At 33.9% G+C, this 24,664-nt stretch overlaps 1 protein-coding gene across 3 annotated transcripts in view; it reads left to right on the top strand.

Annotated features, from left to right (window-relative positions):
* Positions 1 to 24,664, top strand: part of LOC129948523 (cerebellar degeneration-related protein 2-like) — a 98,293-nt gene that overhangs the window by 48,045 nt on the left and 25,584 nt on the right. The window contains exons 1-2 of one of the 3 annotated variants that reach the window (XM_056059561.1): positions 1,969 to 2,489; positions 6,134 to 6,326. The exons of 1 other annotated variant lie outside the window; for it this stretch is intronic. In XM_056059561.1, coding sequence (XP_055915536.1) covers positions 6,266 to 6,326 — 61 coding nt within the window. In that variant the 5' untranslated portion in view covers positions 1,969 to 2,489; positions 6,134 to 6,265. Of the gene's footprint in view, positions 1 to 1,968; positions 2,490 to 6,133; positions 6,327 to 16,130; positions 16,525 to 24,664 lie in introns of those variants that run through there. One more of the 3 variants, XM_056059559.1, reaches the window with a different exon arrangement.

Here is a 24,664-nt window from a genome sequence, read left to right as displayed (position 1 = left end):
CTGGTGTTGTTTTCTGCGTTCATTGAAGAGCCTAGGTAGACGAAGTCCTTAACTTCCTCAAAGCTACGTGTGTCGTTGGTGACATTTTGACCGAAGCGTCAGTATTGTTAGTCCTTTCTTGATGACAGGATGTACTTTGTTTTCCCCTCATTAACCGTTAAACTCATCCTGTGCATCAATACTCACAAAAGCCCCATTGACATCTCGCTGAGTTCTTTGGTTTATGTCAATGTCATCAGCATATGCTAGTAATTGGACAGGCTTTTGAAAGATAGTGCCTCCAGTGCTGACGTGGGAGCTCTACACTATTCTTTCAAGAACGATGTTAACGAAAAGCGCATAACCTTGTCTAAACTCTTTTTTAACATCTAAAGGTTCTGTTAAGTTGTTTTCAATTGAGGTCAGCGAGAATTCTTCATGGTCATCCTGCACCTACGGACGAGTTTGGCAGGGATGCCAAAACTATAGACATGGCTCTATGCAGCTCGTACCTGTAGATGCTGTCATATTCGGCCTTGAAATCTATGAAAAGGTGGTGGGTGTCGCTTTGAAGTTCTTTGGATTTTTCCAGGATTTGCCGTAATGTGAACATTTGATCGACTGTGGACTTTCCTGGTCTAAAACTTCACTGATAAGGACCTATCAGATTGTTGATGATGGGCCTTAGACGTTCACATATTACTGCAGAGATGATTTTGTAAGCGATGTAGACTGATGCCTCTGTAGTTGGTACAATTTACGGGGTCTCTTTTTTCAGAATCGGGTCTCGGTCTCCCTGTTTTTCCGTCAGTTGTTCCATCGGTAGTCTCATCTCGCCTATACCTCTTTTAAAATGTGAACTCAGTGAAAGAATCAATTTCGAAGTTATAGACGTTTGACAGTTGATTAGATCCAAGGAATTTTTTAACTTAATTCATTCATGATTACAAAAATGTTGTTTAAAATAAATTTGTTTGACATTTACAGTGTAATCATTGTCCTAAGGGTATGTTCACAGCGAAATGTCAATTTAAATTCCTTTTACATATTTAAACTCACCGTGGTTTAAAATTTAAAAAAAAAGTGTGTATACTTTCTTGTATCATCATACTGTTATTCTACACTTAGCCATAACCAACATAACAAAATTAACAATTTGATAATAATTAATTAACAGAAAAACAACAAACAATTAAAAAATATATTCAATCTAAAAACAAAAAAAACCTTCTCACATCCATGCAAATTTATAAACAAAGCTTTAAACTTTTTAAAGCTCACTGAGAGTGAGAGAGCTTGCTGAATAAATCCATGACGCGTTAAATTAAAAAAACAAAAACGAAAAACGAAAAATACAATAAACATGCAATTATAGTTAACAGCACCTCCTACATACACAGACACACACATCGAAATCGAAGATATAATTTAGTTTCAAAGTCTGATGTTTAAACGGTACCTATACCTATCTTAATAAGTAGACAGAATAATAATAATAATAATATAAAACATTGCCTTATTGACAATATCAAGTAGCAATAATGAGCGAGTATATCTATTACTAATATTAACCGCTACTTCACCATATTGACATTATACCAATTTATTTCCGGCTGCACATGGAAGTCCCTCCACGCCCCGTGTTTGGTTTAAAAAAAACTTGTTTTTCTGTATAAGCCGGATTCTACACAAGTTCAACACTTTTTTTTGGCAATGGCATAAATACGCGTATATAATATAACTACATGCGTCCTTTTTTATTTCTTTTTGAACATTACCAATTCGATGACACATTGTCAGTTCAGTAGTTGTCAGTTTGGTTTTAAACCGGAGTTGATTCACTTCGAATGGTTCAAAAATTATGCAGTTATTTTTGTTCGGCTGTATTAATACAGGTACCTATAACTGCCTTAATGTTTCTGAAAAGCGGTTTTCTTGTTCTAAAGTTCCTATATATGATTTTCTGTTTAGGACACATTAAAATGACAAGACTAAACGTCATCGATTTAAAGATGTGTGCCGGTGTGGTGTACAACGATCAACACGAAATAGTGCGAAAGCGAATGGTTTTTATATGTCACAAAAGCTCTCAGACCTCAGACGTAGACGTTTAATTTATAATTTTTCATTGTCCGTGTCTTTGTTATAGCCATTTAATATGAAACGAACACAAAACATTCATGAGAGGTAGAGGTTGGCTTTGGCACTTGGCAGGCAGGCAAGATAGCAGCGACAGCGACAGTGAGTGAGCACAGTGTAAAACAGAACTTCTCATTTCTTAACTAACAACAACGAAGACGACGACGACGATAGTCAAAGCTAACTATAAGACTGCCTACCAAGTAACTATAAGTAAACTAAGTGCTGTTTTATCTTTTAAACACCATCTCTCTGGCGCGTGTGACAATTATTGTTATAATGCAAAATTGATACGTTGTTGTAAGTCAGTACGTTTAAATCACTTACCGGTCCGCTAATCTTGTGAGATGTCTTAAAACGTGAGACAGAAAGTAAGAATTTACGTATATAGAAGAGAGAAGGAAAGAAATTTTCACTACCCTTAGTTTTTAAATATTACTTCAGGGTATTTGAAAGTGTAACTAAAGACCAGAAGTACCTAGGAAGTGTTGCCGGAACGGGCTAACGGCCGCCGTGTTTTTAATATTGTCTATTTTTTAATCCCTGTTAAGTCCTTTAAAGTGTAAGCAATTAAGCTAAAATCTGATGCTAATGTCCATTTAAACCAGTCATTAATGTATGTTAAAAAAAAAATATGTAAACCTGTCATTGAATATTAAAGTCAGTTATAAGTGCGTGTAATTTTCCAGTTATTAAAAATTGTCAGATATGTTTGTACATATAAATTCTGCTGTCAGCTGTGTTATGGTGTCATGTGTTTGTTAGCTGATATAGTGATAGCACAGCGTATTTTGAAGTTTACTCTCATAAGTCAAGGTCCATTGGTGAATATATCAAGGCCAACTTGCCTATACAATACATACGACTTTACCAATACACATTTTAAAGCTTCCAAAGTTCATGCATTATGTATTTAATATTTTTGTATTATTAAACTCTTCGGTTTTCGGTGGGAAACAAAATAATTTAAACTGAATAATGCGAATGGGGGCATGGCATTAATATATTTTTATATGTTGGTTATACTTGAAATAAAATGATTCATTAACTTTCTTGCGGCTATCAAGACTCAAGAGTGTGTTATATGCTTGTGTGTACAGCCAAATAGCTGAATTTGAAGTTTTTTTTAATTGCGATTGCTTGTGCCGGTTTGACTTTTATCGAAACGAAGGAAGGTGGGTTTTCGATGGGGCCAAGTGCCAAGACCTATAAGAAGAGAAAATTGAAGATATTTTTATTGTTCAATTAGATAGTTTTCTTTTTAACTACTTTTGTTTACTTTGCTGGGAGGGTTTCTTTCTTTAAATTAAATCTTTTCACGTTTTTTTTTAAGTTTGTTTTGTTTTGCATTGAGCATATTCGGAATGCAAATTAAGAAACGAAAAAAGAACTAAAGAAGAAATGCTTAGCTAGTGTTTTGTCACGGCTGAAAATAAATGTACAAGAGTTTGGTATGAGAATTTATTTTGCATATCTTCATTAAGCGATTTGCAAGTTATCAGTTTTTTTTGTTTGTTGATGGTGACATGTTTTTCTGTTAACTTCCTAATTTATTTATAATATGCAAAGTATATTTTGTGTTTACAGCACACGTAGATAGATATTTCTAATAGTTGTGAACTTGGTTTATATACATACGAGTATACCAGAGAACTGTCACAAGTTAGTGCTAATGTCAGTCATAGTTCTTCAAATTTAGAAACAAAATGAAGGTTTATAATTAAATCACTGGGATATAAATAACTCCTGTTTTCAAACAACTTTCGGTAAATTTCTACTAAAATTAGTAAGCTTTGTGCCTTAATTTTGAATTGCCATATAAACAATTGGAAAAGAATTTAAGTTCAAAGATTTCAATTTGTGAAAATGTCATTTTCAATGGTGTTCGCTTTGACACTTTAAAACATTTCACCCTGCTATTACTTATTTAAGAATAAATTAAAATGATTCTGCTAATCATTTGACCATCAATTTAAAAAAAACACACAAATTCATGGATGTCAAAACGGAATCGCAATGTAAGAGTTAAATGTGAACACAGTTTAACATATTTTCATATACATGTCAAATTGTCACTTTTTTCAATGATCTAAGATAAGATGAGATGTCAAAACGGAATCGCAACGTAAGAGTTAAATGTGAACACAGCTTAGCATATTTTCATATACATGTCAAATTGTCACTTTTTTCAATGATCTAACATATGATGAGATGTCAAAACGGAATCGCAACGTACGAGTTAAATGTGAACACAGCTTAACATATTTTCATATACATGTCAAATTGACACTTTTTCAATGATCTAAGATAGTCTTAAGATGTGCTTACACTTATTAAGCACTTACTATCATATTTTCAAAGAGCAAAAATATGACTATCAATGAAAACAAGTGGAAATAAAATTCCTCTAGACCGCAATTTCACAATTGTTTGATTCTTATTTTAAAAAAAAACTCTTAAAACTCTTTATATTTTCTTATCAGTAGATGTTTCAAAATACGCTTCGTTGCGGCATTAAAAGCCTACTTAAGCAATTTCTTTAGCATTATTTATATAGATACTTGAAATCAATTCCGAATAAATAAATTTTTTTCTTCTATTCAATAGTGTGTATTTTGTAAACAAACGAATACAATAGTAAACGTTTTATTTATAAATAGATACTAGTAATTATTCCAATGTCATATGGCACGAGACCCACAATGGTTCTACCCCTATCTATTAATTTTTATAGCAATTCAGACAATATTATCCAATTGAGTGTACGAAACGATCGTGTCGATTTGTATCTTGTTATGTTGGTACTGCAATATGAAAAACAAATTAAATAGTGGCCGCGAGATATTAATTATTATGTGCGAGCATTAAAACACACTTGTATCTCCAATAGAACTCCACTCTTGTACTTATCCAAACTGTCATCTGTCAAAATGGATTTATTAAGAGTTGTCAAAAAAATAACTACACCACGAATGGCTATCAAAGACAAATGTTGACCGGTCCGAAATAATGTTGGGACATCGTTTAGTAGTAAACAAGCTTAAAATACAGCTACAAACTTAAAATTTTTAAACGTCATTAGTCATTTATTCAGAGTCGTCGTGTATGATAGTGCTTTTTAGTCTATGCTGTATCATGTCCCTCATTTTAGCGATAAAAATATAATTACTCGCTAGCCTCGCTTAAATCTACATTTAGCTTGCTTTAATTTAAGTTATTGGCTAATAAGTACTAGAGATATACTTGTTGATGTTTTGAACTATAATTTTCTCGTGAGATATGACTTGCTGGAAATATCTTCGATGTTAAGAGAATTATATTGATATCGATAGAAATATTAATTACAATGTATAGATATCGATTAAAGTTTTGTTGATGTGTCATTGTTGACGTTTTGTTTTAATAACAACAGCAAAAAAAGTGCTAGTTAAGTAATATTTCAAATGATAAATAAAGTAAACAATGTTAACATGAAACATTCGTAATAAAACTATTGAAATTAATGTAACTTTAATCGGTTTTATAGTAATTACTAAATTATTAAGCCTTCGAAGATGATTTTAATGAGAGAGGTTTATAAATTATTACTTCCTCTTTATTTTACCTTGTTTTCGTTTTAATGAGGGGTTTCTTTTTTTTTTGTTATTTTGATTATCATATTAATAGTTTTTGACAGTTGATCTGTCATATACTTGATGTTGCTTTAAGATTATCATTGCCAGAAGGGTAAAAGATTATTGTGAGGTGAAAAGGTGAAAAGTTTTTAGCTTTGAGGTGAATGAGTATAGTTAGGTATGCAGGTATAGATTTAATTTGACTGTTAAACAACAAATTGCCACTTCATATTTAAGATTAATTATACAAGTATTTATTAAACTGGTAAATTTTTCTTAAAATTTCAAAATCAATTAATTTACTAAAACCCATATTAAGAAATAATAAAAATAAAGAATAAATGCAGTGAGTGTTATAATGAAGATTCCCAATTAAAATTAAATCAGTGTTTCATTAATAGCTTAAGAAAAAAACAACAATAAATAATCAATTGAAAAAGATTAAAAAAGGAATAAATTATCCTTAATTTAAAGGATTTCAAAATAAAATAAATTAAGACTTAAAAACAAATCTCAAATAAAAACTTAGAATAATGAGTGTATTTAACGAAGAACAGAATGCTGAAGAGGATCTTTCCAAGTATATGTTAGATGGTGAGTAATGAAATATTAACCTTTTCGTTAAGTATTAACTATTTTGATTAAATGTATAGTCTATTTAATAAATTATTTAAGTATGATGAAAGGTTAATTCATTAGATTATGACGAAAATTAGTCCAAATTTCATATTTCATTAGCTGTATAGGAAAATGTACTTTCAATAAACCATGACAATGTGATTCCAAATTAATCGTTAATTTAATTTTAAGATATGTTATGATTGAAATAGTCCTGAACTCAAAAATCACATTACCAAGTGAACCCAAGTGCCACTACTTTTTTATTTAGAACAGAGTTCACATAAGACACATTTTGACGTTTCATCGAAATTGAGTGACGTTTGTCGTTTCACACGTGGGTTTCTTTCTTTCTTGGAGCATTCTAAAGTGTTGATTTCAATAAAAATACAATTTATGAAAATACGACAACATTCAAAAGGAAACAAAATACTCAACTCAATGTATAATTGAAAATGTCGTCACTTGGCATAAATTTTAAATATTTCACCACACCAAAGTCCCATATTTGGAACTTTCATCACTTTTTTTTAAGCCAATGAACTTCCTGCTATTACTCGTATACTCACTCCCACAATTCACCTTTTATTGAAGCCACAAAAGCAATATCCTCTTTTCTCATGGTTTCACTTTTTATATACGAGGGTGACTTATTATAGTGAGTTTAACTCCAACTTCAGTGCTATGCTATTCCTCCTCCAATTAATCCACTTATCCACTCCTTGTCCCACCATCAACAAAACCTGTCACCATCACTGTACCTATATAGTTTAAATAAAATGCATTTTTCTATAACTTTATATATCCATTGAAACGTTAATCCAATAGAAGTCAGGTTAAGTGCAAGAGTTCAGAGCGATTTTATGCAGTTTGTGGTGCAAAAACAAACTCCCCACAACCGCCACCGATCAACGCTCTGCATTGGGAATACCACACCACACCGCACCACATACCATCATCATGTATACGAAGCGAAGTACGACTATGAAACCAAACTGAAACTCTCTATCGTGTTCCCAACTTGTCTGACATCTGAACCTATAGACTAAATTTGGCAGTAAGTGCAGCCACCGATAGCAAATTATGTCAGTTCCCGCGTGCATTGATTCAAAGTCCGGATAACATTGTTTTCCCCACTGGCTCCACTACTTTTATAGTTGTTATGGCTGCAATGAAATTGCATGCATATTGAATCTTAGCTAAATAAAAATCGCGATGAGAACCATCATTGATTGACCAAGGCGGAGGAGACTCATAAATCTGGCGCATTATTGCACAATTTGGAGCACGTTGAACGTTTTGAAATATCGAATTATCTGTGTGCATTATAATGGCGTGGGAATAACTATGAAGTCGCTGTAAGAAATGTTGCTAGTCTTTTGCAACTTGCAGCGCTGGCGTCGCTGTCGTTGTTGACAGCTGCTGGAAGATAATATGGTAGAGAGCGAATTTGCATACATGATGACGATTAAGGTTTTTTTTTTTGATTTTGAGTGAGTACAAAAGTTGCATTATTCAAGTGACAGAACGTTAATATACTAATATACATACATATGCATGACACCTGAAATCAAATGCACCATAGAAGTTTTCTATTGCCTGTTTGTATACAAAGAGGAATGAAGAAGTTTTATTGTAGGTAATTCAATTCACCTTGACCAAATGTCACAAAAGATGACAGCTCTATTTCATAGTTGTTCAACTATTATCTTTCTCTCTTTTTTGCTGTGAAATTATTTATGAAAGCACTGTTTTGTCTTTAAAAATGCACATTATTGTCTTGCAATACTTAACTTTGAGGTCATTGCGGGTGTTTTTCAATGCTTCCAAGGAAATGCATGTGTATAAAAATAGAAAAGAAAGACATAATAATTGAAAAGCATTCTATGGTTACATTCTTCCGGCTCAACTGTCATTGTTGTTTACATTTGATGTGTTCAAACTCTCAAGAAAAAATAATTCGCTTGGAAACACTAAAACTGCGTTAGCACGCATAAATGTCATTCCTCCCTTTTTATGCGAACGTCAAATTAAAGTTATGCTAGCCAGACAGTTCCTTTTGTGGTGTTAGTTGGGAGAAGAAAAAAGCAAACATAACAAAACAATGGATTTTCTTAAGTATTAAATGACATGTCGAGTCTGGTCTGCTAATTAAAACGAAGTTAACAAAATTCAATAAAAAAATAGATATGCAACTAAACCTTGTTTAAATGCGAATACAAGAGTCAATTTATAAGGAACTGAACTTATGTAAAGCTTTTGCTTTCGTTTGACCAATTTAATGAGAAACAAAGAGAAATTCAAGTGTCAAAAGACAATTCGGTTCATTCGTCTTAAAATAAAATTATATGCATGTAAATAAATCGAGTATGACATTAAAAAATATATGTATATGCTAAATCCATGCATCGTTAGCTCTGTGATGAGCAAAGACAAACTAACATGACATTTTAGCTGTCATAAAATGAAGTGGGTGCATTATTTCAACAAGTTCCGTATGCAAGGAAGCTTATTCGACTGAGTGTGCGCCTCAGCGCCGCCGCAGCCACAATGCCGTGTGCTGTCGCTTTTCGCCGCCATACAATTGCCTACATCATCATGATCATGAACTGTCATTTATATGATGCCCTCTTGCGCATAACATTAAGAAATACCTGATGCTTTGGATGTTCACACCATCATCAAATTTGCAGACCGAAATTCACTTTTATTTGAATTTGAATTTTGCAAAAATTATGCAACAATTGGAGATATATTCAGCCAAAGTATAGTTATAATGACTTCCGGTTTTTATGCGACTATCACTAGTATATAAGCAAAGGAAATGACAGAAGAAATTGTAGGTACTTATACTTGGTTGGTAATTTGCAGAAATTACATGAAATGATTCAATGTTAATGTTGATGGATGTGAAGTTCCAAAAGAATAGTTAGCAATAAATCAGTTCAGGGACTTTGAATGCATTTTAAAATGCAAATAAAAAATATATTCTTCAATATCCATGAGAACCGCAAAAAGAAGAAAATAGCATCATATATATTTTTTTAATACCCAATAACATAATGATAAGGGCTAAAATACGTGAAGTCAGCAGAACCATCTATAAAAGTTTTAACCGTAGTTCAACTCAAGCCAATGCCAAACCTAACGAAAATTATCAATAAAACAATCGAATACAAATGTCAAATGAAGTGTCTGGATTTATTATGTCTTTGTTATGGCTGTATCATAAACACGCTTCAGCTTCGGCTTCGTCTGCGTTACGGTGGGCCTGCTTTGAGGTTGCCTTGAATGACATTTCTAATATTTCATCCCTCCAAAGAGCAAATATTTTGTTTGTTGACATTTTTTTTTACAGCTGTTGAGCTGTCAGACAAAGCAAATGTTTGTCTGGAGTCACATTACGTTACATTCTGTTCTGTTCCTTACGATTGTCAAACGAAACGTGAGGTCGAAGCTCCCTTGTGATAGCATGCATTGAATTCCTATGGCTGAACTCGTAAACATCAGGTGAAGCCGGAGCTGAAGCGTGTTTGTGATTCAGCCATTAAGTTGAAATAAACTCCAGTTCTAAATTTTCAGTGTCGTTTCAATGGATCATAGTTAGTTGAAAATGTAAACAAAACTTAACGAAACTGAGTTCAACCAGCTATTATATGGTTAGTGACATTTGTACACATGAGGTTTTTGTATGTATTCCAAAGAATAAAATATGAACACCACCTTATGATTAAATCCGTTCTAATGTCAAACATTGAGTTATTGGTCCGGTTTTATAATGTGAACGCTTTATGAAGCTGTCAAATGAAATAAGTGAAAGATTTTCATGATTTTTTTTTAAATATCTTCCGGATTTTAACTGTAAATGATTCAATATTACGAATAGAAAATATTTTTAGCTGACGGCATTACAAAATCATGGTTATTCAATCCATTTAGGGGACCCACTAACTCTATTTGAAGTACATTTAATTGATTTAGTCTCATTTCATAAACTTATTCCACCATAAACTAAATGCAAATATAACCATAACAAGATCTTTTATACGTTTAGATACAAATAGATATATACTATACAGTTTCTATTTTCTAGGCAAAAGTCGAAAGTTTGCAATTTTCAAAATAAGAGGTTATGTTGCATCGCTATAAGCTGAACTCTGACTTTGTGAGAAAAGACAGTCATCTTGAAAGTTAATGCGCTTTTCATTTTCTTATGCGCTTATATAGGATGCACAACATTTCTTGATGTTGCTTTTCTAAGTTAATAATTGGTACACCGAAGAATGCTGGCTCACAAACTCTCGGGCGCAGTTTATATTCATACATAAATATATCTCTAAGTTGTTCGTTCGTTTTATGCTTAGATACAACGTACATAAAACATAGAAGTGGCCTTCTTTGACCGAGAGGTAAAATCTATTCATTTCTATCTAAAGATTAAAGTTAGATGATTACAATTCACGTGGTATGGTCAAGAGAGTCATAATTGCCGAACAACTCATAATTGCCAATAGAGGAGTACCTTACACACACACATACTTTATACTTTATTTAAGGAATACATATAAAGAAAAATAGTCATACAAATATGAAAGGAAGGTGAAGATGACGTTTAATTGGATTCTTTTATGGAAATATAAGATGAATTGCTTTTTTTTTTCTTTTTACTATTTTGCAAAAGAGAATCCTTCATCACACGCTGAAGACTGAAGAATGACCTTAACACTTTTAAATGAAGTTTCTTAAATAAATCTACTGATGATGGATATTGTGGGAAAGGAGTCGAGCCGTTGTTGAATGTAATCGCATTCTACAATCTATACAAAAATAGTTAATGGCAACCACGATCGCGACGATGAATAGGGTACATTTTGCAGATGGCATTTTTTTTCTACATTTTTAATCCATTTCCGCTTCATTTATGAACAATGCATCTATAGAAATGTATAATAAGTCGATTTGATTGAATGTTTATTTCTTCATTTAAGATGAATTAGCGCTTTTCTAGCTGCAAGTTTTGTCTATTTATCTTACATCTTCTATATGAGAAGACCGTATAATTTTCTTGTTCTTCATTATTTTATTCTGATGCACCAAATGTCAATTTGTCTCTGGAGCAGCCTTTTTTAATTTTGAAGTCTCAATTTTGAAAACAATGAATATTAGGTCCGTTCGCGTACTTTCTGCACTAAATTCGTAAAAAGAGATATTTTAAAGAGTGGGGATAAACTTGATTAAACTGAAACTTAAAATTGCAATCTTGTTGCTGTTCTTTAGGAATTTCAATTTTATAAGTGACAGCAAAAGGGAGCAATTTATTTAATTTATTTTAATTTCTATCAAATTTTACACTTTTCACAAATTAGCACAAAGACATTTCTTGGGCTAAAATTCCGTGAGTGCTGTCTTTTACGAAAAACTACAAAATTTTTGAGTATGCGAACAGGATTTGGTCAAATTTCGTATTTTTTTCGTAAAATTGGACTGTTTTAGGAGGGTGCGCGAACGGATCTTTTATATGAATATTATATTATGATGGAGGGTGCGCGAACGGATCTTTTATATGAATATTATATTATGATGTCTCCCGTTGGTCAATTTCTGCGAAGCTTAATCAAAATTTGTCTTTACTTCAATGCAAAAAAATTAAAATAATGTATTAATACATTTATTTAATGATATTGTACATATGTCAAACATATGAAAACCATTATGGTGATAGTGCACGCAGAGGTTAATACAAATCTATTAAGCTTTTCACACAAAAACCTAAAAATCTATGCATCGAAAACTCAAGTTTTCCCATACATAATTCGTAAGCCACAAGTTTTAGTAAGGAACTAGTTTTGTATGAAACATATCGAAAATTAGTAGCACTTCAGAGATTAACTAAACAAACAGACCTTTCGAAACATTCAGGTTCAATGTAATGGTTAAATCACAAACACCCTTCAGATTCGGCTTCACCTGACGTTTACGAGTTCAGCCATAGGAATTCAAAGCATGCTATCACAATGGAGCTCCGATCTCACGTTTCGTTTGACAATCGTAAGGAAAAGAACGTAATGTAACGTAATGTGACTTCAAACGGAAGCTATAGTTCAATTATCTGAACAGCCCATACAGCTCGTCGTTCCATCTTCTCCTCCACTCCCCTACGATGCATACGGGACCGTAGATCACACGAAGAACTTTTCTCTTGAACCGACCCAAGGTGCTTTCATCCGCATTTGTCATAGTCCATGCTTCTGCACCGTATACCAGGACGGTCTTATTTAACGAAACTTTGGTCACTCGAGAGAGGGCTTTACCACTCAATTGCTTTCTAAGCTCAAAAAACAGCGGTTAGCAAGAGTTATTCTGCGTTTAATCTCAGCGCTGGTGTTGTTTTCTGCGTTTACAGCGGAGCCTAGGTAGACGAAGTCCTTGAATACCTCAAAGTTACGTCTGTCGATGGTGACGTTTTGACCAAAACGTCGGTTTTGTATGTCCTTTGTTTTGCCCTCATTAACCGTTAAACCCATTTTTGCCGCCTCTGCCTCAATACTCACAAAAGCCCCATTGACATTAAGTTGAGTTCTTCAGATTATGTCAATGTCATCAGCATATGCTAGTAATTGGACAGACTTTTGAAAGATAGTGCCTCTAGTGTTGACTTGTGAGCTTCTCATGCCCTCTCTTTTTTCTTCTGAGAAGTCGGCGTTTCTCTTCTGCTCTTAGAGCTTATGAGCAGCTCTCGTCGTTTTATGCAGCTCCGCATTTGGCTGCCGACATTCCTCATTAAACCAGGGGTTCCTTTTTGGTGGCCGCTTGAAACCCAGCAAATCAGATGCGGCTTCTCTGATTACATCTTGGCAATGTTGCCACTTGGTTTCGATACATTGTGTTGTCGGCAGAGAACTTCGAGAGAGGTTACTTGTAACTCGATCGGAAAAGGATTTGGCGATCTCTGGCGATTGTAGCCTTTCGACGTTGTACCTTCTCCCAGCACCTCCTTGTTTTGCCTTGGGTCTGGAAACCTGAAGTGCTACTTTGGCTACAACGAGGTAGTGGTCCGAATCGATGTTAGCTCCTCGGAAAGTTCGTACATCCTTGATGCTGGAAGCGTGTCTGGTGTCGATCGCAATATGGTCAATCTGGTTTACGGTAGATTGATCTGGAGAACTCCAAGTTCCTTTGTGGATGTTGAAGTGTGGAAAACGCGTACTGGCTACACTGGTCATGAGGCGCTCACTGATGCACCTATAGCTCAAGACTTCTTGCCTAAGTCTGGCTCCAATGACAAAGCCGCATCTAAATAAGCTCTGTTGTTTTTCGTGGTAGCAGTCACCATAGTAAATATCGCAGTTTTTCATCTTTTTTTTTTTGTCCGGCCCATCGCATCGTATTTCCTGGAATGCAGTGATGTCTGCTTTATAGCAGTCTAGGGCCTCCGCTAATTCTTCGGCCAGTCGGTGTCACAAAAACTAAAATGCCAAACGAAAACGTGTAAATGTTCAATATGAACGATTTTCCGATAAACGAAAATGAGAATTTATTGTATGAATAAATGCACATGTTTTCAACAACCAAAAAATAAACTAATATTTAATGTAAGTACGTAAAAAGTAAGCAGTACCCGTGGAGTGTAATGGTTAGTGCGTCGTAGGACTATCACGCCAGAGGTCTTGGGTTCAATCGCTGCATGTGCCACCTAAAAGTTTTTTTCATGGGGGCTGCCTCTTGCGTGGCATTGATAAATAATTCTTGTAATTCTTGTTATGAAAAATGCTTTTTAGAACTAAGTACAAATTTTAGGTCCCCCACAGGAATGGTTGGGAGTTATAAGTCACTATGCTTCTTTTTGTATTGTTTCGCTACCTAATCTATTTATTTAAGTAAATAAGTATTTTGTACCTTATTTTAATTTTAATACGTAACAATACAAACTTAATTTTTGTCATTGCTGCATATTCGTCAATTCATGTGCATGTACGTACCACATGGCGTATGCGTGTTTTTTTTCTTCTAAAAGTGTAAAAAAACTAAAATTTATTGTCCGTAGAAAATCCGAAGCCGCTTTTTGTTTTCAACTAAAGCATAGTTAACCTTAATATTTCTTGTTGCATATGTACTTATGTTAGTTGCCTGTCTCCCAAAACCGCGGGAGTTTATATACATACATACATTTGTGTGTACATAACTATGGCTATGAATATATAACATACATATATATATTCAATTCCTTTCAATTTTTTTACAAAAACTAGGTATTAGGAACTTTGTAACTGGTTGCCTGTAAGACAGAGGCTTTAACACAAAGCACAATAGGCGCAGACAACAATACTTTTCTATTTTTCTTTATAAAATCTTAAAAAGAATTCCAAATCTCATTAACAATGCCTATGCACAAAAACCCTTTTGAAATTCGATATTTCTTACTAGAAAACCGTTACTTTGCGTTTGTCAAAGAGGGCCAGAAGTCAATTGTCAAAGAAGGTGATTGACACACGTTCAGCTAGTGTAACGTGTATGTAAGCCAATTTTGTGTACGTTGTATTGCTATTCTAGGTGGAAACATCTAACGCAATGCATTTTCACCACACCCTCTACAAAAATGCAACATCACCTTTATACCAGTATACGGTATGTAGCTCATTTTTTCCAATATTCTTCAGGTGTTTGAGGTGTTGCTTTGATGGCTTTTAGTGCAAGTGACTCTGCATATACCCGAAGTGGAAAATTCTTTCAATAAACTCTTATCTCACCTCTTCTGCTTTGATGGTGTTGTTAAGAGGAAGCAGTACGCGCGCCAAGAAACAGCAAAGGGTAGGGAATGTATGGCTAAAGAAAAACACAACAAAACTCAAAATAAAAACAAAAACTGACTCGAATAGCCAATCTTTTCTCTTAAAATCATATGGCTTTGGGTTTTGTTGCTTCTCTTTGGCGTTTTATGCACAAACCACACCACACCACAGAGTACTCCACCATCAGCAAACGGCTCGGGCTCCACAAATTTCAAGCACTTTATTTTATCTACTCATTCCTCGTTTCTACCATGCCTCGCTATTCACACTCGAATTTCACTGTAGGTGTAGAAAAGAAACTTAAGTCGGCTTTTTGTAGGTTCCCCTAGGTTGATAGTCCCCACAGTTACAAGAATACCAACAGTCTGACAGTTGACGTGCGTTTGGGTACATCGGTCTTTCATGGTACTGCAGTTTAGTTCCGTTCAGTTTAGTTAAATTTTGCTCTGTGTGTTTTTTTTTAATGTGAATCTGCATTTATCATCTTGGTAAAGATTTTTCTTGTTGGAACAGAAACCAAGACGCAAGCATAGTTATCCGCGGCGCCGTGCTTTTGTGACCATCATCATCATCAGAAGATGCCTTCTTCTTCTTGAGATGTTATACCTGCTGAGAGCAAATAAGAACTACGTTTAGACCACGACACGGTCTATCTTCTATTTCTTGTTATTCTTTACACAGTTTTTTGTTGTTGTTGTTGTTTTTGTATTTATAAATCTCGTTGGAGGCAATTTTAGTGCATTGACTTTTTAAAAATTGTTCATTCCCTGGATGAGTGGACAGTCACTAAAGAATTTGCATTTCTTTTCTTCATACAATATCCTCAATTTTTATGCAAATTCCTAAGAAAAAAATTCACGGAATTATTTAAATTTGAAAAAAATGTGAGCATTATAACGGTTATTTTGTTCTCTAAAGTGTCAAGTTATTTGTGTTTTTGAACGAATAGTGTTTAAAAAATAATTTATTTAAATAAAAACGCAAACGAAAACAAAATAAAAAAAACATGAATACAACAAAAGATATGGATTTAGATGCCACTGATGGCAAACCTTTGACATGTTTGTATTATTTACGCGATAAAATAGTCCAAGAAAATAATCACATAAATAAAAGCATTCGCGATTCTGAAGGTCGACCTCGCCATCATCATGAAACGGCGAATGGCATCATTAAAGATGAACATTCATCACTAACTTCCAATCGTAGCATATGGGACTCAAATAGTTTTATTAAAAATACGTCGGCATCATTGATGATGTCAAATAATAATAAAAGTGTCAATAACAATTCAACATCAGCAACACCGAATATTTTATCTAAATTGAACAGTTTAGATTGTTGGGATTACACAATCGAACTAGAATGTCTTCAAGGTCCAGAAGGTTTGTTTGTTTTTTTGATTTTATTTTAGTTTTACTGTTTGTATTTTGGGTATAAGAATACGAACCTTTGAGGTAATGTTGGTTGTTTTGTTTCGGAAAACTTTGAATTTACAGTGACAGGCTCTTTGAAGTTATTTTGACGCAATGTTTTTCTTCACTTTTTATATTCATATTCTTACGTACAGTCATGGCTTACAGGTAGTTTTGTTGTTCTTATTGATACCTTATCTCTTTTTTTTCAAAAGTTGTGTGCATTGTGTTTTTAATTAAATTTACTTACCAATGACGATAACCTATTTCCGTTGTTTCCATTTTTTAAAACAAATAAGAGTGTTTTATCATAGAATTTGTGTCATGCATATACATTTGTAAATGAGCGCCTAGTGTCAATAAGTTTTTTTTATTATTGACTATAGATTTTGAAAAGTTTGAAGAAAAACAAAAGTTGAAACAAATTTTTATATGTTGATATTTTTTATTAGCTGGTTAACCTTCAGATTTGATGCAACATTTTCAATGATTTCATACTTTTGATAATGTTATCATTCAAAAGCTATACAGATTTTTGTTAGTCAATTTTTTTTAAACTTCACAATCGCAAGCGTCAAGCGTGGATAAGTTTATAATTTATAGCTTTTATTATCGCAAGTTTACTGTACCATAATTATTTATTTTAAAATTTGTCTACATTTTTAATTTCTTTGTTGAGCATAATTGGAAAAAAATATAGAAGGTGTAAGTAGTATCGCCTTAGTTAAGTTAAATATTTTGATTTTTCTATTCATATTGTAGTCGCAAGAATTTAAGTATAAGAAATTTTAAATTTGTATTGTATTTACTATATTCTAAGAATAAAATAACATTTTTTTCAACTGAAAGTTATTGATAATGGATTAATTTGACAGTTATTGAAAATTTATTTGAAGAAATGGGTTCGTTCAACCACAATTTAAATGTGAATGTCAAATTTGAAAAGACACTTTAGACCAAATACACATACAGTGCAGTTGACATGATTGGAATTTTCAAAAATAAGGAAAAAACGTTTTAATTTAATTCAAACTAATTTTGAAATGTTCTTTAACTAAATTGAATTTTGTACCTACCAAATAAAAATTATGTCTTTACCATATTTTAAACATGATTATTTGATTTGAAGTCTCCTAAATTAGTTTTAACATATACAAATCAGCATTTAAAACTCTGAATAAAATTATAGATGGTGGTGTTTTTCTTAAAATCCGTTTCAAATTAATTAAAACACTTCAGACAATCTGGCGACGTGTGAATTCAAAGAAAAATATTGCATATGACAGCTGAAGTAAAAGTCTTTCAACTGAGTTAGTTTTGTTTTATTTCTTTTGACAGCTAAGTTGAAAAGTGAACTGAAATGTGAATGTATGGACTATTTTGACCGACACTGTACTAGCATATACGCACACATTTCTTCAGGAGTTATTACGAAAGCAACAAATCATAACTTATTTATATGTTTATTTTTAAAATAAGTCAGCGTTACAAGAATTATTTGGTAAATCTTTGTTGTTGTTTTGTTTACTTGACAATGTGTTAAACATCCATATATTGAGATAACAAGTTGTATTTAAATCTAAAAACAAAACGTAACTATTCTATGTTAACTATCAAACTGTCAAACTCAAATAACCAACTGACAATTAGCTAAAACAATAAAATATTCTTGTTCCCACCTATCAATGTAATATAACTTTACATTTATTTGTATCCTTTTCGAATTAATATTCTCATTTTTCTGACATTAAAAGTGTGACATTTGTATGAGAAATTTTGTTTATATTTTTCAGATACGGAAATCTCTGAGATCTTTAAAGTATAAACTGACCAAATATCAGAACACATTGAACAAATCAGGGAATAGAAATTTTATTTAATTTAACAAAATAAAAAAAAAATTAATTCACGTGGGAAAATGTCAAAAATTATTTATATTTGAACAAACGATCGTTGTTTGTTAAGGATAGCGTTGCTAAATATCAAAAGTATAATAACGTCAAAGTGAAGAGGTTGCGTGCGCACTACATTTCCCACATAATGACGTTTTCTTTATTTTTGACGTTGTACTTAACATTTGTGTCATTCATTTCATTTGAACGTTATTTCTTTTATCTCTATTTTAAACTTAATTGTTTAATAATCCGTCTACTTCAGTGAATTAGTTGATTGCCATCAATTAACTTAAATTTTGTTGCACAGTCATAAAAATGTTACACTTATAACTCACAGATAAGATATAATTCATTAAGGGCCCTTTATTTTAAATTATGTATGTTTCAATGCAAATAAAAGAGTAGTCAGATATGTTGCATCGTGAGGATGCAAGAAGATATTTTAAATGTAGAAGATTTTTCAATTTTTCAAACTTTTTAAGAAATAAAATGCTAATGTAACACCCAGAAGCATAAGCTGAATTTTGAATTTAATTCATAATTTTGAATTTAAATAACAAAGTCTATCGCTTAATGTATTTGAAAAATTACATGTGATTATATTTATTTTTATTTGCATATAAATATTTCCAAAAATATAATTATTCATTTATGTTTCTTTCTCTACTTCACAAAAATGAAACTAATATTTGTACGCAATATGCTAACGAAACATAAACCAATAAATTATTATCAATGGTTTTCGTTTTCTTCTTTGACGAAAAAGTTATGATGAATTGTTTTTAAAGATAAATAAATCAAAAGATATAGTATACACATTTATGTTAGTTTATGAACTCAAATGAATCTACCTGTAAACATAGCCTTAAAAACGAAACGAAATGAAAAAAATAAACATCAAGATACATATAATTTAATACCTTTCGGCAAAAAGTTGTCAAAAGTCACACTCTTAAATCTAAAAGAAAGTGAAAGCAAAATGCATTTTATGGACTTTCATAACTCATGGTAATTAAATTCGTCAATAAATCAATTCTTTTTATGCTTATGTATAGATTCAGTAAACCCTCACTTTATTTTAGTGCCTTATTTTTATGTGCTTAAATAAGTGTTATTTAAAGATGACTTTTGACGTCTACGAAATTAGTAAAGAAATAATTTAAGATTAAGATTGGTATAGAGGGACCATACAATTATTTGATTTTAACTAAGGTGCTCTCGAGATCCTTATATGTATGTATGTTTCATTTTTAATAGCCAACTAATTTTGACATTTTATCACTTCTGAAGTTGTCTTCTTTTCACATTTGACAAATAGAAAATATGCCATTACCAAAATTGTCTTTTCTTTTCGAAACAGTGACGGTCATTTAGCTAATATCGTTTTCCAATGTTAATTTAATATTTTCCATTGTTTACTAAGTCGAACTTGAAAGTGAAATTTTAAACTTAAGTGGAGTTGAGATCCTTATGTTAAAAAACACATTACACGAAATATAATACTTCCTAATAAGAGGTTTCATTTTTAATAGCCAACTAATTTTGACATCTGTAACTTTTGAAACTGTCATCTTTTCACATTTGACGCATAAAAAATACACCGTTGTTAAAATTATCCTGAAAATTTCTTAAAGTTGATGCAAACTTGAATTTTAAAGTTTAATATTAATAGTCTAATCTATATGCATATTCCAAAGTGTGTCCAACTAAAGACGGTTGTTTTACTTTAAAACCTTATTTATAAACATTTTTATGAATTTTCTAAATAAATCGCTGTAATTAATACCCAAACTTATTAAAAAACAGTAAAAAGTTCTCTCAATACCATCAATTTTGACACATGTAAACTCTCCAACATTTTTGTTACGTAATTCTGTCAAAAATAAATTAGACTAAAGACTTTTTTTTAAAAGACAGATAACATGAATGGCACATAATGTTAAACTATTTAGTGTACAGATTGTAACTACCCCTTAACATTGTATAAGTAAATAAATTAGGGGGCGCTACAATCCGTTGAGAACTAGGGTCTAATGTTTGCAACTCTCAACCATTCCTGTGTGCGAGTAATGTTGCCAGGAATAAAGGAGACCTACAGGTTCAAGCCGAATCCGAACGGATAAATTGAGAAGCCCTTAACAATAGGGTTGCGGCAGTATTATTAACGTCAGATTCCGATTGTGTTTGTTTTTGGCTAAAATTGTTTTGAGCAGAAAATTTATAAATATTGCCGTGTTCGTGCAGCGCAGTACTTTTTATTGACTTTTGCTGCTAAAAGATCCCGTTTTAAGCAAGTTATCAGTGGAAAATGAATGAATCTTATTTAAAGTTGATATTGAATTTTCATTTTTATACAATGCAGTACGCTAGATACTCGGTTTCGTTTTTTTTCCGCATGATGGCGACAAAAACAAACAATAAACAATTTTTTTTTGAAAAATTGAAAAGCGCAGCAAATGTGGCCTATAATAAGATATGATATATTTTGTCAATAAAAATGAAAACACACGGAAAGTGCCTTAAACGAACCAACACATTCCATCTTCGATAAATAAAAAAACTAAAAAATATCAAATACAAAATCAAAAACTGCACAATACTGCAAAACATGAAATGAAATATTGTTTCGCTCTGTCTCTCATGGAAACAAGCATCATGCATGAAATTCACATGCTAAATTGGCGAATATCGCGCAAAATGTGGCAGGCATGCGGCTAGGCGCTACATAAGGTGGAATAAGATTGGTTTTTGTTGTTGTATTTTTTCATTTTTGGTCCGGTTTTCTCTCTATTGTTGTTGTTTTTTTTGTATTGTGTCTGCATTGTGGGTTGGTGCTACTAGTTACAATTGGAGACTGCAGAACTTGCAATCTGCATAGGTACAATATACCATACATAATGTTTTATATGATTTGTTGTTTTACTTTTACTTGTTTTGCATACCTGGCTATTTTATGGTATTTCTGTTTTTTTATTATTTTTTTTTTGTTTGATTTTGGTGCAATTAAAAAACTATTTCAAACACAGACAACAAGTTGGCGTTGATAGAAAAATTCTGATAAAATTAACATTTATTGGTCCTATACGTGCATATTCCCGTGTGAAAAAATGTTAAATCAAAAATCTCACTTTCCGTGCCTGGCTGCATTGCATATTTTGCATGTGCAGCAATAGAACTTTCATTTCTGACCTTCAGGGTTGTGGAGTGGATACATCCATTTATATTTCTATATAGTAGTTTAGGTTGGTTACCTACTCGTTTATGCCTACTAAAATCGATAAAACAGGCAAATTCTACAGAAAGGAATTATTCGGTGTATATCACGATCACGAATGATGAAACATATCTAACATACACATGATATACATTATGTGCATTTATAACGGATGTTTTTTTAACAGGTATAGAAATTAAGGTTGGCAGCACTGTTTTACTTAACGGCCATTTTGTGAGCTGTCAAGCTATTTTTTGTTTGTTTTAGTTTGGCATTTCAAGAACTGAAACCATAAGATCACGAGATTGATGCTAATCTTAATTTTTATAAGCGAAATTTGTCACGCAGTGAAGCTCTCTTTTGGTTGAATGAATACGTCGATAAACAAAACTGCAGTTCTTAGAGTTCTCAAGTGTATATTGATACATCCTCAAAAACGAACTGTTTACTTACTTACTTACTTAAAATGACGCTACAGTCCTGTGCAAAACTAGGACCCCACCCAACAAACTTCTCCATCTAGCTCGGTCCCTAGCTAGATGTCTCCAGTTTCACGCTCAAAGTTGGGTGAGGTCACTTTCCACTTGTGCGCGCCACCTGATCCGCGGTGTTCCTCTTCTGCACTGTCCTGTGGGTGTGGATTCGAAGACTTTCCGGGCCGGAGCATTGGTTTCCGTGCGCTCTACGTAACCCAGCCATCTTAGTCGTTCTGGCTGAGTCTACGTCGCTGTACAGCATGTACAGCTCGTCGTTCCATCTTCTCCTCCACTCCCCTTCGATGCATACAGGACCGTAGATCAAACGAAGAACTTTTCTCTCGAAGTGACCCAAGGTGCTTTCATCCGCTTTTGTAATAGTCCAAGCTTCTGCACCGTATAGCAGGACGGGGATGATAAGGGTCTTATAAAGCAACACTTTGGTCCCTCGAGAGAGGACTTTACCACTCAATTGCTTTCTTAGTCCAAATAAACAGCGGTTAGCAAGAGTTATTCTTCGTTTGATCTCAGCGCTGGTGTTGTTTTCTGCGTTTACGGCGGAGCCTAGGTAGACTAAGTCCTTGACAACCTCAAAGTTGCGTCTGTCAAAGGTGACGTTTTGACCAAGACGTCGGTGTTGTATGTCCTTTCTTGACAACAGCTTGTACTTTGTTTTGCCCTCATTAACCGTTAAACCCATTTCTGCCGCCTCTACCTCAATACTCACAAAAGCCCCATTGACATCACGCTGAGCTCTTCCGATTATGCCAATGTCATCAGCATATGCTAGTAATTGGACAGCTTTTTGAAAGATAGTGCCTCTAGTGTTGACGTTTGAGCTCTGCACTATTCTTTTAAGCACGGTTTTAAAAAAATCACATGACAGCGCATCACCTTGTCTGCAACCTTTTTTGACATCGAAAGGTTCTGTTAATTTGTTTCCAACCTTTATGGAGCAGCGTGAATGGTCATCCTGCACAAACGGACGAGTTGGCTCTATACAGATCGTCCCTGTAGATGCTGTCATATGCGGCCTTGAAATTGATGAATTGATGAAAAGATGGTGGGTGTCGATTTTGTTCTTGGGTTTTTCCAGGCTCTGCCGTAATGTGAATATTTGATCAACTGTGGACTTTCCTGGTCTAAAACCACACTGATAAGGACCTATCAGGTTGTTGACGATGGGCTTTAGACGTAGACCATATCTCGCAGATAAGTTGGTGAATGCTCCTAACCAACTTACGAGTATCTCCAGCTGCTTTAAAGAGCTCGGCATTCAAGCCATCCGCTCCAGCGGCCTTATTAGACTTCGGCTTAGATATGGCAATCTTTACTTCGTCTAAATCGGGAGGACGGGGTTATTGGTTTTCCTCGTCTATGTTGAATGTATAATCCTGCCTGACAGCGGAATTCGGTTCGTCGTCACCGTTGTACATTCTGCAGAAGTGGTCCTTCCATATCTTCAGCATTGACTGCATGTTTCCACTTTCGTCTTTACAGCCTTCGGTTCTAGGTTTATGTACCTGTGAATTTCGTTTCACCTGTTTATAAAACTTTCGAACTTCATTCCTGCTTTTAAAGCTCTCAACATCTTCGACTTCACGCTTCTTATGCCCTCTCTTTTTCCTTCTGAGAAGTCGGCGTTCCTCTCGCCTCTTCTGCTCATAGACCTCATGAGCAGCTCTCGTCCTTTTATGCAGCGCCACTTTGCGTGCCTGTTGTTTGGCTGCATTTGCCTGCCGACATTCCTCATCAAACCAGGGGTTCCTTGTTGGTGGCTGCTTGAAACCCAGCATCTTGGTAATGTTGCCACTGGTTTTCGATGCATTGTGTTGGCGGCAGAGAACTTCGAGAGAGGTTACTTGTAACTCGGTAGAAAAAGGATTTGGCTATCTCTGGCGATTGTAGCCGTTCGACGTTGTACCTTCTCTCAGTACCTCCCTGTTTTGGCTTGGGTCTGGAAAGTGGTCCGAGTCGATGTTAGCTCCTCGGAAAGTTTCGGACGGTTGACGGTAGATTGATCTGGAGACGTCCAAGTTCCTGCCTACCATGACGTTTCGCCCCCAGCAAAATCTATGAGCCTGAATCCATTGTCGGAAGTGTTGTCGTGCGGGCTGTTTTTCCCGATTATTCCACCAAATATGTCTTCCCTTCCTAGCTTGGCATTAAAATCGCCCAGGACAATTTTAATATCGTAGCTAGGACACTGCTCTAAGAGCTCGAAGAACATAACTTTGGTGTTGTCGCGCATATAAGGCTAATGTTGCCGAATTTAGCCTTGATGCGTATGGGCCTGAGGCGCTCATTGATGCAGCTATACCTCAAGACTTCTTGCCTAAGTGTGGCTCCAATGACAAAGTTTTCGTGTTAGCAGTCACCATTGTGTCCTCTTGAATGCACATGTCTACTTCACTCTTTGGTGTGTTTATTTGGTTGATGGAATAATTGATCCATAATTCTTAAAAAAAGATGCTGACCAGAAAGTTACAGTTAATAGTGACCGCTATACAATAATAAATTGTTCT

The sequence above is a fragment of the Eupeodes corollae genome, chromosome 2 (assembly GCF_945859685.1).
Source record: "Eupeodes corollae chromosome 2, idEupCoro1.1, whole genome shotgun sequence".
In the NCBI taxonomy this organism is placed as follows: Eukaryota; Metazoa; Arthropoda; class Insecta; order Diptera; family Syrphidae; genus Eupeodes; species Eupeodes corollae.
This window is presented reverse-complemented; position numbering and strand designations above follow the sequence as displayed.